Genomic DNA, 15,870 nt, shown 5'->3' on the forward strand with positions numbered 1-15,870 from the left:
AATTATGTATGCTGTTCTGTGTTTACTGTATTACTTGCAACCTTTACCACACTATAAAAGAACATATCCTAAAATACGTTTTTTATTTTGTTTTATGCAGGTACGCTGGACAACAATTAGGTGCTCCACACTGTGACCAAGGATGACATTTGGCTGTTTTTGAGCTTGGTGATCCTGCAGGGAGTTGTGGGCAAACCCGTGCAGAAGTGGTACTGGTCCAAGAACAAAATGCTTGCCACTCCATTCTTTGGCACAGTCATGGCAGAATACTGATTTTCCCTCATCATGAAGTACCTGCACTTCGTAAACAATGAAGAATTTGATGAGACTAGCCATCCTGCACCAAAACTGAAGAAAATTTGGGAAGTTTCTCAAATGATTCTAAAAAATGTCCAGGAGACCTATGTGCCAGACAGAGACATCAGTATTGACCAAAGTCTTACAAGGGGAGGCTTAGCTGGGTGCAGTACATTGCTTCAAAGAGGGCACAATTTAGCGTGAAAACATATATGCTGTAGCCTCATCTGGCTACATCTGGAATACAGTACTTTACACTGGAATAGAAACACAGTTCAACACCAGATTCAGCCATTATGGATTGGCAACATCTTCAGTGCTATCTCTCATAGAGCCATTGCTAGATCAGGGCTATTGTGTCACAACTGACAATTTCTACTCCTCTCCTAAACTTTATGAGTTCCTTCTGCAACACAGAACAGATACGTATTGAATCATTAGGTCTAACTGGCGCAACCTGCCATCAATGTTTGCAAAAGGGAGGCTGAACACAGGAGAAATTATTGCCTGGCAGAAAGGCAAGATGATGGCCCTAAGATGGCGTGACACAAAAGATGTGTGCCTAATGAGTACTGTCCATAATGCCTCCACTGTTCTGGTACGCACAAAACGTAGGAAAGAAGTGATGAAGCCACAGGTGATGATTGGCTACAACAACACCATGGGAAGTGTCGACAGAGCTGACCAAGCTATGACATTCTACCCAGCGATGAGGAAACAGCAAAGGAAGTACTACAAGAAGATTTTCAGGCATCTTGTTGAGCAGTGCCTATGGAATGCCTACAGAAAAAAATTGTCCGATGCCTGTGAATCATTAAGACTTCATTTTGCAAGTTTCTGAATCCATAGTCAAGAACCACCAAACACCATCAGTGGCTATGAATGGACCTGGACGTCGTGCTTCCACCGCTGTCAACCCAGAAGGCCTGACTGGTTGTCACTTCACTGAATACAACCTACCAACCCAGAAAAAGGCGGCACCTACAAGGATGTGCGTGGTTTGCTGCTCAAAGACCAATGACAGAGAAAGGAAGATCAGAAAGGAAACCAGGTTCTACTGTCCTGACTGTGATGTTGGACTTTGTGCAGCACCCTGCTTCAAAATCTACAACACCCGGAATGTCTACTAAAAATGTAAATGTTTTTTTTTCTAAAATCTGCATTTAACCACCTGGGCGGTTAGCTCAACCTTGGTTCGGGGTAAGTAAACTTGCTACAATCGTTTACCCCGAACCAAGGTCGGGGTAGCTAAAAGTATAAACATGTGTTACATTGCAATCCGATTGTCATACAACATTGTATGACAATCAGATTACAACTGAAAAAAAATACCTTGTCCCCGCAGCTCCTCCGGAGACGTCTTCTGTCTTCATCCGGCGTGTGCAGTGACGATCTCCAGGGTTTCCCGGTGACGTCGCTGCATGCGTCGGTGCGGGCGGGAGGCGGAGCGGGAAATTCAAATAACTGCATTGAACTCAATACAAGAAATCTGTATTGAGTCCAATACAAAGAAATCTTTATATAATTCTAATATATATTAATTATATAAGCTACTATACAGTTACATTACATTTTTTTTTTTTTTTTAAAGATTTTTTTTTTGAATGTTTTATAAAAAAAAAATGTATTATTAAATTTATAAAATTTTGGACATATTTCGGTGAGTTATGCGGTAATACGCGTCCCTCTGCGATTCCTGATGATGTCAGTGCATGCGCCCGTCGACGGGGGTCGTAGCGGGAAATTCAAATATTTTGTATTGGATTAAATACAAAGTCCTGTATCCAATCCAATACAAAATAATACAAAATATATTTATGTGGTTTTGTCTATAGGTATGTGAAGTTGGACTGTTTTAAAATTTATCACACTAGGTAGGTATTTTAGAAAAATATATTACTATACAGTATACAGTATACTGAATTATTGCATTTTCAGTATTTTTGATTCATGTATTCTTGTTTAAGCTGATTTTTATTTAATTTTATTAAAAGTAATTTGGTTTTTTTTTTTTTTTTTACATGATTGTCTGTTTCAAACTTTTTTTATATTCATGATACCTACTAGACCCTTGTTCGGACATATTTCTGTAAGTTACAGGTCTACAATTTTAAAAAAAATTACATTGTACAAAAGTACATTGGGCACGGCTGTAAACTAAGCACAGCAATTAGACACCATCATCCTGTATCCAATAACCCATCCTAAGATGCAGCATGCAAACTGACCACAGAAGTACATGTTTGACAGAATGATATAGGAAGACAGAGGTACCAGGCATCTCAACAAGAAAAAAGACAGTATATAGCAAGTTATGCCATAACAATGGCATAAATAAATAAATACTAATATTTGTGGGTTAACATACAATTTGAGTAAAATTACATACCAATGATCTTGAGAATGTAAAGGTAACATTAGATATCAGAACATAAGAAAAATTTTTAATAATCCTTCCTCTCAATGGACATCGCAGTACATGCAAGGAACCTAATTAAAAGCTGCAGAAGATGTTTGTATGGGTTTTACAGGATGGACCTGAAATCTTCAGGTTCTTTATTGGTAACATAGCTGCTCTCAGCATTTAAGTATGAAATTGTTCAAAATTTCACAAATAAACCAATGAACTCTCCATATCACAATGTGCTACCTCTCTTCAATAGTTCCTCAATACCTAAATTTCAAGGGAATGTGACATCAAATTTTTCATGGGCATAGTTTGTTTTTAAAACTTAAAAATGCACTAACAATGGTAACAAACAGCAACAAAATACATTAAGAACACAAAACAAAAAAAATGCAACAACATTGGATTTTTATATTTTGTTGTGGGAGTATCAAAATGGAAAGTTTTAACCATTGCTTGTGGTTTTGAATACCTTGCTATCCTATATTCTAACTGGCCTATAATGCTAATCATAATGAGAAGATAATATGAAAGTGTCAAAACCAAAAATTTGAAGAAAGTGTCAAAGTTTTATTACTGCAGCATTTGCCACACCTGACTTTAGAATAACAGAACTTATTTTAAAGACAAATATTATTTGGGACTGCATCATTTCCAGTGCATCAAAATAATCAGAGACTTTCAGCGCCGGAGAAGTCAAAATAGGAGAAAAATTTGCAAGATGACAGGCAAGAAAACTAAACTACAGCAGCTTAGTATTACTATTTTATTTAGAGGAGTGTTCCTTTAAACAAAAAAATATAGGCGGTAAAAATAACCATCAAATATAAGTTGTGAAACCTACAAACACCAAGCTCCACCGACGGACATGACGCTTTAAAACGTAGCTGCTATCCCACCCATTTAGCTTGGATTGACATTTAGGCTACCCAATTATAATGCTAAAAAAAATCTATTCACTGCCTATCGTGGTTTAGGGTGGATCTTTCGCTGCAAAAATTGCAAGATGGCTCAGAGGATCCCTCTATGAGGACACGATTTCTCCAGAATTCGTCATGAAGGGAAAAGAACGCTCCCCGGTTAAGGCGAGGAGGTCCCGGGGGGCGGAGGAGTCCTCTCGTGAACGTTGCGGAAAGAAGCTAAGTTCAGCCAGCGGTAGTAACGATAGCTGCTCTGCAACCAAGAGCTCGGATAGTAGCAGCGGGCGTCGCGGCCTACACCTAGACAAGGGTCTGTCCGGCAATCGGGATTATGATGCCTCGGGAAGAGCACCTGGAATGCACACCTACGGGTCTCCTGTTGCTAGCAGCGGTAGTGGCAGCAGCAAGGTCACTGACAGCAGAGGCAGTGCTGTTCCCAGGAGCTCAGAAGGCCGTGGAGAGGCTGAGTATAAGTCGCTGCGGATCAGCGAGCTGGGCTCGTCACTGAGTGATGAGGCAGTGGAGGATGGTCTCTTTCACGAGTTTAAGAAGTTCGGAGATGTAAGTGTAAAAATCTCCCGCTCCGGAGACGAGCGAGTGGCCCAGGTAAACTTTCGACGCCCAGAAGATGCTCGTGCAGCCAAACATGCCCGAGGCAGGTTGGTTCTGTATGACCGACCGTTAAAAATCGAGGCGGTATACGCGACAGGAAGTAGTCGGCGTCGGAGCCGCTCACCCGGGGACAAAGAGCCTTATACCAGTTTATCAGCTGCAGTGTCCTCGTTACCCTCACATCGGCATCCACATAGTCAGCGGTGCCTCTCTCCTGGAGGGCTTGGATACAGGGACTACAGGCTGCAGCAGCTTGCTTTAGGTCGCTTGCCCCCACCTCCTCCTCCACCGCTTCCCAGAGACCTAGACAGGGAATACAACTTCTATGAGAGTCGTATGCGTCCTGCCTATCCTCTAGATCCACGTCTGAATATTAGAGAGGACGATAGTTCTGAGAATGATATAAGAGCTAATAGAACTCTCTTTCTTGGTAACCTGGACATCAATGTCACAGAGAGTGAGCTGCGAAGGGCTTTTGAGAGATTTGGCACGATTACTGAAGTGGACATAAAACGAGCCACCCGAGGGCAAACTTCTACCTATGGATTTATTAAATTTGAGAATTTGGACATGGCTCAAAGAGCAAAATTGGCCATGTCTGGTAAACCGATTCTCCGCAACTGTATTAAAATTGGCTATGGCAAAGCTACTCCTACCAACCGCCTGTGGGTGGGTGGGCTTGGCCACTGGGTTCCCATGGGATCACTAGCACGTGAATTTGATAGATTTGGTACAATAAGATCTATTGACTATCGTAAAGGGGACAGCTGGGCATATATACAGTATGAGAGCTTAGATGCCGCACAAGCTGCTTGTAGTCAAATGAGGGGTTTTCCATTGGGGGGAGAACATAGGCGACTTCGGGTGGACTTTGCTGATACAGATCATGTATATCCACCTCCTTATCTTCAGCCCTTACCTTTACCACATTATGACCTTGTAGGTGATGCTTTTGCACATAGAGCTCCGGATTCCCTTAGAGCCAGAGATCGTACATCACCAATATTGTATAGGGAAAGAGAAAGGGACGTGTATGGAGATTCAGACTGGGTGTCACTTCCTATTAGAGACCGAAATAGAGTCCCTTATGATTCTTTGGAAACCTTAGATCGGCGAGCTGATGGCTGGTCCTTGGACAGAGAGCGCGAAAGAGATGGTGTAAACAAAGAGCCGCCTAGAAAACGGAGACTTGTTGATGAAGCTCGTCATGTGGACAGGTCACCTGAAAGTGACCGTTCTAGAAAGAAACACTGTACCAGTCCTGACAGAAGCCCTGATGGAGGTGGTGGTCGTGATAGCCGTTACAGTGATACAGACCGTGCAAACAGCAGGACAGATCAATCCTCACCTTCCAGGGACTGGCGAGGCAGCCTTGAACAGGGATTTGAAAGTAAGCATGATCGAAAAAACTCCAGCTCCACTGAGCGGGAAAGGAAACATCACATTAGTGAAAATAAAAGTCCTTTAGGAAAAGATGAGTGGGTTGAGTCCAGCAATAAAATGAAATCGCCACAAAAACAGGATGCAAACCAAAATCTCAGTTTGGCTTGGCAAGGGATGCTGCTACTAAAAAATAGTAACTTTCCGTCCAATATGCATCTTCTTCAGGGCGATCTTGCAGTAGCAACTGGCTTGTTAACTGAAGGGCCAACAGGTGGAAAGGTTGCACAGTTAAAAATTACACAAAGACTACGTCTTGACCAGCCCAAACTTGATGAAGTGACACGTCGCATCAAAGTAGCAGGACCTAATGGATATGCTATTCTTCTTGCTGTTCCTGGTACAAATGAGAATAATTTTACTGGAGATCAAGCAAGTTCCACTCAACGTCCTTTGAGAAATCTTGTCTCCTACTTAAAGCAAAAGCAAGCTGCAGGGGTCATTAGCCTTCCTGTGGGGGGCTCTAAAGAAAAGGAAAATACAGGAGTTCTTCATGCTTTTCCACCTTGTGAATTTTCCCAACAGTTCTTAGATTCCACAGCTAAGGCCCTTGCTAGATCAGAAGATGACTACCTTGTGATGATAATAGTACGCGGGGCATCCTAAATTCAATGTTTGTATTTACCATACTTTACTTTGTATTATGGGATACAGTACAACTTTTGTTATTTTATTGCTAATCTAGTCTATGTAAAGTGATATTGTGCCATGCCTAGCTAAGGTTTTTAGTAATAATTCTATCCTGTATCCTTCTTTTTTTTTTTTTTTTTTTTTTTTTTTTTCCTTGCCATAACAAAATGGCTTTCTAGATGCCTAAAGGGGTTCTATATATAGTTGTTGACTTGTGGAGGGAACTTTTTTATTAATTGGCTGAAAATAAAATTACAGCTAAAATCTAAACTGCCAATAGATATTTTGTATCCTATACAGTAGCTTACAGCTGTACCACCACTTTTTTTTTTTAATGACCTATAGACACACAAAAAACTTGTGAAAATCCTTTTTTGCCATTAGGTGCCCTAAAATTCTATTTTCCTATATGATAGACACTCACTAGTCTCACTGCTCACTAGGCTCTAACAATATGTACACTTCTGGATGAAAGAATTTTATTATAACCTGATATCAGCAGTTGAGTTGACTGTGACCTTTAAAACTATTTCCCATAGTTGTGTTGTCTTCTCATTCCAATCCTGCTATAAAAAAAGTGATAGGAAACGTGTTAGTTATGGACCTATAAGATTTGTTTTGCCTAGTTTTTATGAATATTACTCAATCTACACTTTAACCAAAAAATCCTGCCTAATAAGTCACCACCAGATCCCTGTTATTACTTTTACTAGCCAGAAAAGCCTTTTGTATACCTTTCTAAAATGGTATCACTTGTTTCTAGGTGTCTTACACCAGACCCTGTCCTTTCCTCTGCATCTATTCATCCATCTAGAGTGGTGCTTTCATCCATGGACTGAGTTGCAATTGGCATGTTAATGAAGGCTTGTTCAGACTTTTTTTTTTTTTTAATAAACATTTACCTACAGTTTTGTTGTGGTGCAGTTTTTAGGATGCTTCATTCAGTTTCTTGAGCAGATCTGCTGTTCAACTGTGTGTGCTTTTATCAATTTATAAGCATACAGTGTAGGTCATCAACTGTTTTCTGCTTTTGTATTTCAAGTATAAGTAACAAACTTTCAATTTTGTTGTGTTTTGCAAACTTTAAGTCAACGTTTGTCCTTACCCAAGCACCTAATTTAAAAGTATAATTATGATAAATGAAAATGTTGACCATTATAGCCTGTTGTGCTTTTCTATTGCAGTAAAAGCTAAAACGTGGTTTCTTTTTCTACATTATTTCCCATAGTAGTCCAAAAGAACAGCTTTTACAGTGAAGTTATCTGTTTTAAAATATAAAATACTTAAAGACAAAGAAGCTTGTGTACCCATATGTATATAATTTAAGCGTGTCAGATTTTAGCGTGTTTACAATTTTGTCCATTCATGCATGAACAGGCTTGTTTTTTGCTATAATTGTATTGATATTCATGCTGTCCATAACTATTAATACATTTTTATGTTGTTGCTTTCAGATTGCCTGCCACCTAGCATTTCTTTCCCTGATTTTTTTTAATATCTGTGTAGGAGATGTGATCTTTCTTCAATGCTATTTTGTGTAATTTTCTAGCTAAATTTTTTTTCGATAGAGATACTGTCTCGGGTCCAAATATAATTTTTGCAATTGTATTGAGAATAATACTCGACACCTCAAATGTGTTCATGTAAAGATATTTAGAGCTTGCTGTTTATGGTCTAGAGAAACAAATGGTACTCTCTCTCTCTCTCTCTCTCTCTCTCTCTCTCTCTCTCTCTCTCTCTCTCTCTGCCGCTCTCTCACAAACCAAATAATTTACTTATCTACAAGCCTAAAGTAAATTAGATTCATTAATGGTATTTTGCTCCTGACCTATAATTCTTATCACTAATTACTTTTTATTGTGGTCCCACATGTCCTTTTTTAATGGCAAAATCTGTGTTTCTAGTACCCATTAAATTGAAATGATTTGGATAAATTTGCATAGTGAGTATCAGGCATTAGGCTAGGCAATGATTTTTTCCCCCCTTCTTTTATTCATGCCCTAAAGGATGAATAAATGTAAATATGTATTCAAATGTTGACTTTATATCTGAAAAAAGTGATCAAGCTTTATGAAAATATTTCAAATTATATTTTGAATCCAGAATTGGTGACACAGTGATTTTTTTTTTTTTATATCTGAATAACATTTCTCCAAATCACAAAAGCTTTACATGAACCTCAGTCTTCCTAGATATATGTATATTCTAATTTTAAAATGCATTTACCATAAAAAACTTTTGTGTAGGAAGCAAATGTCTTCTTATAATTGTGTTACTCAGATGGTTATACGATGACCATTTCCTACCTCCTGACACGTTTAATCCGTGTATATTTCTTGTGAGTTTTGTTTTCAGAGCATGATGACCATTGTATGCACTTCAATTGTCCTGTGTTTATTTTTTACAGTTTGACTGTATCCCATAATAGAGTTTTTAGATGTGCATATTAAATGTTAAATTATATTGATGTGAGTTTTGTGGACATATAATCTGTGGATTTGTCCTTTACAAACTCATAGCAGCTAGGTTCATAGGATTTAAAATTCAAAGATATATGTTCAACACATTCCTGTATTTGAAAGTGTTGAACTTAATTTCAAACCTCCTGTTAGTGTTTAGTGGAAGTATTTCAAGCTGTCTGAAATCTAATAAAACTCTTTACTAACTTTTCATTTAAAGTGAATCTGTTAGCCATTTTAGATAAAGGCTAAAGGTAAGCCTAAGAGCACAAGTTGCATATTTTTGTTTACCCTAATTTTAATGCCTCATTGAAATTAGTTATTTTTTTAGGGGCTATATGTCTGTGTCTTTAGGATTGAATCTTCCTAATTTTTTAGTCAACATTATAGACTTTAGCTACATGTACAGGTGCAATAATTGTTGTTGGAAAGGATCCTTCACTATCCTTTCCAACGACTAAGGATTGCACGATGCTCCTTTGCTTCCATTAGGATAGTCCGCGGATCCCCCAGGAAGGTCATTCGGAAGATGGGCGATGGGCGCTGTACGCACGCCAGATTCTCGTCCGATGTTGGCCCTGAGCCGATTATTGGACGAGAACCATTGGACAAGTGTGCGTAGCCTAAGCTTTTGGCTATTAATCACTGTTTTTGGACAGGAAAGTAGATTACCCTGCAGGAAGCCATATAATGAAGTTACAGAAAGATACTAAGGTATCCTGTGGTATCTTCTCAGTACCCGGTATCGGGACTAAAAGTTTTTTTCAATAAAATAAAAAATGTTTTATTAATTGTTTAATAGTCCTTAGAATTAGTTACTGCATAAGTTTTCTCTTTTCAGGTCTATTTCCTTTTTCACCTGGTAATCCTGCAAGTAGTACTGTCCTAGGTTAACAGTATGTACTGCATCTGTTTTGAAATACAAAACATCTTGCCCCTTCTATCTCTATAACATAAGCACAATGTCCTTTGTGGTAGATGTAAACTTGCCAGGGCTGATCACACTGTAGAGGGCACATAAATTTATGAACTTACTGGATTTCTTACAGGATCAACAGATATTTTTTGTACTAGGCAAACTGACAGACTACTTCCAACGGTATATTTCACCATGTCTACAGCAAGAGATTCTTTTTTTCTTTTAAATTAAAAGTGATAGGTTCACTTTAAATGCAATAAATCACCAGGTGATCACATTGTTAGCATAGAATAAAGTCATATATCATTTTAGCATTTGATGTATCAAATGGTAATCAAAATTGCACCTTCAATATCTCAATTTTCTTTGGAATATTGATTGTATTGTATACTTTGAGCAGAGAAATGATGGGTTTTCAAAGCACATGCAAGAATATTTACTTTATTTTTTAAAGCTGGAAGTCACTGTTTTTGTTTCCTAGCAACTAGAAGTATATCTTTTTTTCAATTGTTTTATTTTTTATTATTATTCCTGTGCATCCATGTTGTGCCCAGCAGCCCGCTTCGGTTGTTCTGCTTATTTTCCATATGTACCGAGGACAAGCAAAGCAAAACTCCTTGCAGCAGGTAGTGTCAAGAATTTGAACCTAGGACCCAGCTGCGGAGGTGAGTGCTTGCCACAGAGCCATCCATGCTATTCTTTATTTTGTTTTTTACCCAGATCCTTGGGCTTGACAGCAGGCTCTGATTTGCCTCTTTGTTATTATTTAGAGAAAGCTTCATAGTCTTCTGTAAGCTTCATAGTCTTCTGTGCAGCAGGTTGATAGACAATGGGACTTCACCATGCAGACACTATTGGGCTGGGTGACAATATTGGCTGGGGGGCGGGGGGAGAGAGGTTGACCTGGGAGGGCAGGAAACCAGGTAATTGTCTTCTAAACGTACAGGTATCCTTTAGGTTTTTTAACTTGGCAAAAAATTGCCATTTTGGGTTGTTTGATATAGAGTAACAATATGCCTTTTGTTAATGTGTCTGAAGGATGGATAGTTTTTTTAGCTTTAACTGCTACTGCGTTTCTTTTTAATGCTTTCTGTGCAATATAAGGAAAATAAAATTATACATTTTAAAGATAATACTTTCTCTCAGATATGTTTAAGCATGAAGTTGTTTAAAAGAAATGTGGCATTTGCAAAACTCTATTGATATTTTGTTTGCATAGTTAGTATTTTTATTAACCTTCAACCAATTTCCCCACTGTACAGCCAGAAACTGGGAAAGAAAAGTTCTGATCTTCATGCAGCTGTTAAAAGTGGAACATTGGATGAAAGTGTCTGTTTAGGACTTGCACATTTTACTACTTGGCAGACAAAATCAAAATATACATATTTTGTATCTGCTTCTGAGATGGCCATTCCGTGTTTTAAGTGAAAGCGTGATGACTACTTTAATTTGTACTGTATACACAAAGTGAGGCATAACCCTTTCAGGCACTTACAACGTAACAAGTCTTTGAAACCGTGCACAATTCAACTGATTTCCTTTTCAATAAATTTCTTTTGAGGAAAATTATCTTTCTGCCTGGAAGTGAATTGCCAACAACCATCAGACCATTTTGGTTTTAGGGTACATTGTTCCTGATCACTTAAATAGTGGAAAAAATTGATATATCATACTCTACAGGAGGTAAAACTTTGACATACTTATTTTTTTAGCTTTTTTTCACATTTTCTGTTGTACGAGTGGAATAACCTAGTTTTGTTTCATATCGATTTTATTTTCGTTGAAAGGATGGCTGGTCATTTTTCCTAGGAGGGTTCTATAATATACTGCAAGAAAAGGGAAAGACCATGTTCTTTTGTGGAAAATACAGTACAAGCATTTGTTTTGTGTCAACCAGAATGATCACAATCGTTTGTAATTTGAAGTTGTCACATTTTGCTCGCAGCAATCAAACTACAACAATCAGTCTCCATAGTAATAAAATAAAGCATTTGAAGAAGCATCCTCTTCTGGGATCTGAGCTCTCTTGAAGTGGTTTTAGCTTTGGTATCATCAGCAATTTGTAAATCTCCCTTCTGGGTGCTTACTTTAATGCCATTTGGGAAGGTTTCTGTGACAATGGATGTGGATTCATTCTTACGTTCACTACCATGAAGAATGGCAGTGTGTGCTTATTTATCAAATATACAGTCAAGCATAAATTCTTTGGAACCTTATTCAAAAACAAAATTGCTGCCACCCTATGCCAGTTTATATTTATATATATATATATATATATATATATATATATATACTTTTTTTTGTATTTTTTTAATGGATTCTTGTGGGAAATAAATATGTTACAAGAACATAGTATTTATAGCTGCTAGAAACAATGGCATTTGGCATGTCAAGAAGCTTTCCTGAAGTCTCAAGTCTCCTTGCTTCAGAATTTCGGTCAAAATACTAGTGACGAATGTGAAATCTCATGTACTTTACTAATCCTCGGATGGGAAGAGGATAGGTGGTGGCTGAGAATCCAAGTGAACAGTCTGCTGCTAGGGACAGGTGAATAGCAACAGATGTATTCCAAAGAAAATCCCTTGTGCAAAGGTAAGGTAGAAAAAAAAGTCAAAGCGTGAATAAGTTGTATTGTCTTCAGTTCCCAAAATCTGGAAACAAAAAATTTAAAAATTTTTCTGATGGTCTTGAAGCCAAACTAAAGTTAGATTAGCACCTACATTTTAGGTTTCACAACTTCTTTATTAACAGCTTTCTTTTCAGTTACCTTTTATGTAAAAGCAGAATTTTTAGATTACCATAAAATCTTTAGTCTAGTTAATTGTTATGTATGTAAAGTGCTTTTATTACCTATTCTAAATATAAACACTACTACAAAATGTGTTTGAGGAAATCACCTCGAGGCTTTAAAGGGATTGTATTAATAATAATCATTAGATCAGATACCACATAATTATATTAAAAATTCAATTTATTAGGTAACAATATTAAAAAAATAAAACGGCCATTGATAACATCATTAGAGATATATAGATCACGTTTGACGCGGATCTAATGTCCGCTTCCTCTGGAACAAAATTGCCTAAAATTTTATAACAATCAACAATGATACATTTCATATTCAGTTTAAATATTTACGTAATTCAATTAAAATTATCGCTTACAAATAGTCCTCACATTGGTTTCCCAAATTAAAACATCCAGATCGACAACAGAATCCTTCCCTCAGATGTTAACACAACAGGTCATATCAGCAGACGGGATAGAAGAGGCTGTACAGTGTCATTTTACCACATATTTAATTATTCATTAAATTTAATTGATTCTTTCATATAAAATTTCCAATCCCAGTATGTATACCATATGTGTGAGGTGGTTAAATATATACACCCATATTTCTATCTGTGAACCAATATATATCTATATTTCCATATTGTCTAAATTTGGGATACAGATAAAGAAATACCTCAAACCAGGTGTGCACTAGTCCTGTGAGTAAGGTTCATTCATTTTTAATCTCCCTCCTATTGCTGGTCACTTGAAAAAAAGAGAACATTTCAAAATGTGTCATAGGTTCTCTTTCACCAGAGTTCAGCCTCCCCTGTGCCAATGGCTATATATACAGGACAGGTTCTCCCTTTTATCCCTTTCAATTAAACAAGCATCATCCAAAACTAATCTCATCAGGTACTGAAACACCATACTATCTAATCCTTATAAGCACCTGTTTTAAGAGGCACATATTTAAAGGTACTTCCACCCCCATTCAAGCTATCTTTCAATACAATCTCCCATATATAAAAAAAAAAAGACGCTTAACTTGAATAGATAGCAGAATCCACCTTAATCCTATTCTTCCATAAATACTTTCAATCATATCATTATCCAGTTCCTTTTTTATGCAATCACTTCCTTTCAGGTGTTCAAAAGTAATTGGACAAATTAAAAAGCTGAAAGTAAAATGTTAATTTCTAATACTTGTTTGAAAACCCTTTGCTGGCAATAACAGCCTATAGTCTTGAACTCAAGGACATCACCATATGCCAGGTTTCCTCCTTTTTAATGCTGTGCCAAGCCTTTATTGCAGTGGCTTTCAGTTGCTGTTTGTTTGTGGGCCTTTCTGTCCGAAGTTTAGTCTTCAGCAAGTGAAATGCATGTTTTAATTGGGTTCAGATCAGGTGACTGACTTGGCCATTCAAGAATATTCCACTTCTTTGCTTTAATATACTCCTGGGTTGCTTTGGCTGTATAATTTGGGTCATTGTCTATCTGTATTATGAAACACCTCCCAGTCAATTTGACTGCATTTAGCTGGATTTGAGCAGACAGTATGTCTCTGGACACCTCAGAATTTATTCGGCTGCTTCTGTCTTGTGTCACATCATCGATAAACACTAGTGTCCCAGTGCCACTGGCAGCCATGCACGCCCAAGCCATCACACTGCCTTCGCCATGTTTTACAGATGATGTGGTATGCTTTGGATCATGAGCTGTTCCACACCTTCTCCATACTTTTTTCCTGGGATGTTAGTTGGTGATGTGATGAGGAGAAGAAATAGTTTTCAGTGGTTGAGGGTAGTTAAGTTGGGATTGGATCTAGTCTATTTTGTGGCTAAAATTTGGAAATAGTTAAGAGTTAGTATTGATAGAGTTGATATTATTCAGGAGTACTGATTTATTTTGGAAAATTAGTACTTATGTTGTCAATGTTGATTCCTTAGTTAATGTGTTATTGCTACGGATATGGCGTGAGTATAGCTCTATGAATAGATGTTGAATGGGATATTGGGGTAGGCTATTCCCATTTGAAGACAGTTTATTGGTATGATCCTGTTATAGCCTGTTTAAAATAAAGGTTTGTTAGATATTGTAAAAATAATTGAAATAGAGTGGGGTTGGTTGGGGAATAGTCTTGGGTAAAGGACGTCTAGGGTAGATCTAAGCAATCATATAGTTTAATTAGGGATTACCTACTTGTTTGTTTAGTCCATACAAAGAATATTCATTGATCATGATATATTGGCCACTTCAAGTATACAGACCTGTGAAGAGGGGATAAATTAAAAGGTTTCAGCAAGCAACAAGCAGCATAAAGCCATAACCAACATTATACCAAAACATTGGCAAACCCTATATGTATCCAAAGACCTCCAAATTTCTACATTAAACACCACAAATCACTTTTAGAAAGTGGAAGGTACTCCTTATTTGACACTGTTGGGAGGAGCTGGAGATTTCTATCCCTCCTCACTCATCTGTCCAGTTAAACTGTGCATGCACGAACTCCCATGCATGCACTAACCGGCATCTTCAGGGCTGAAGTCAACCTGATTTTGGCCTTAATCTAACTCTCCGCATACACCACTCCTATGATCTAACTACCGTTTAGCTAACTAGGGTAAGGTAGGCAATGCAGTCCTTTCTAGGTTGGCTACTTGCACCCCGTCCTTCCTACTTTCAACCAACGCTAATTGTAAGTACTTTTGGCTCTTTTACATACATTACTATAAGTACTGTATAAGTACAAGTACTATAATCTTGTATAGCCTCAATATAATTCTCAGTTATTTCTTCCATAATTTAAAGATATTGGTCCAAGCTCGGTATCCTATAGAACCAACTATAAGGACATTTACCCTCTCCTTGCTGGCAGAATTTCTAATTTACTTGTAAGTACAGTGCTTCAATAAACAATTTTTATTTTGCATTTCACTGGGTTTTTAATAGCAAATTGGTTAAAAACATTTTAATATATGCCCTCTTGACAGGTCTGTATACTGGAAGTAGCTAATATATCTTTATTATATTTTGAATATTCTTGGTATGGACTAAACATACAAGTAGGTAATCCCTAATCATACCCATAGTTCTCCCCAGAGCTTTTTAGCCGGTTGCTCCGCCCGGCTGATTTGAATACCCCGCCCAGCTCTCGGCAGCTCTCATCCTCGGATCTCAGTGAAGCTGCTCTGTCTCCTCCTGTGCAGCCTTCATGTGAAGGAGACACAGGCAGCCCCGCCCCCATCTCATAGCACGAGCTCAGATTTCTGCCTTTGAAATGTATCCACTGCTAGCTCTGTGTGTGAATTCTGCATCCTAACAGCTTTGTGTACAAACCTCCATATCTCCTAATATGTATGTCACAATGACCTGTAATTTTCAGAGTGTACAGGGGACCCTCATAGATAC

General features: G+C 37.8%; 1 protein-coding gene across 4 annotated transcripts in view; it reads left to right on the forward strand.

The window, feature by feature from the left end:
* The first annotated feature begins 3,670 nt into the window (after positions 1 to 3,670).
* The window catches only part of RBM15 (RNA binding motif protein 15), a 31,736-nt gene continuing 19,536 nt past the window's right edge, over positions 3,671 to 15,870 (forward strand). The window contains exons 1-3 of one of the 4 annotated variants that reach the window (XR_011922342.1): positions 3,671 to 6,289; positions 10,242 to 10,349; positions 10,947 to 11,253. Coding sequence is in view for 2 of the 4 variants with exons in the window: in XM_072423245.1 (XP_072279346.1) it covers positions 3,760 to 6,264; positions 10,242 to 10,328 (2,592 nt within the window). In the remaining 2 variants the exon portion in view is untranslated. Of the gene's footprint in view, positions 6,290 to 8,003; positions 12,277 to 15,870 lie in introns of those variants that run through there. The other 3 variants (XM_072423245.1, XM_072423252.1, XR_011922343.1) reach the window with 3 other exon arrangements.

This window comes from Pyxicephalus adspersus, chromosome 1 (genome assembly GCF_032062135.1).
Source record: "Pyxicephalus adspersus chromosome 1, UCB_Pads_2.0, whole genome shotgun sequence".
NCBI lineage: Eukaryota > Metazoa > Chordata > Amphibia > Anura > Pyxicephalidae > Pyxicephalus > Pyxicephalus adspersus.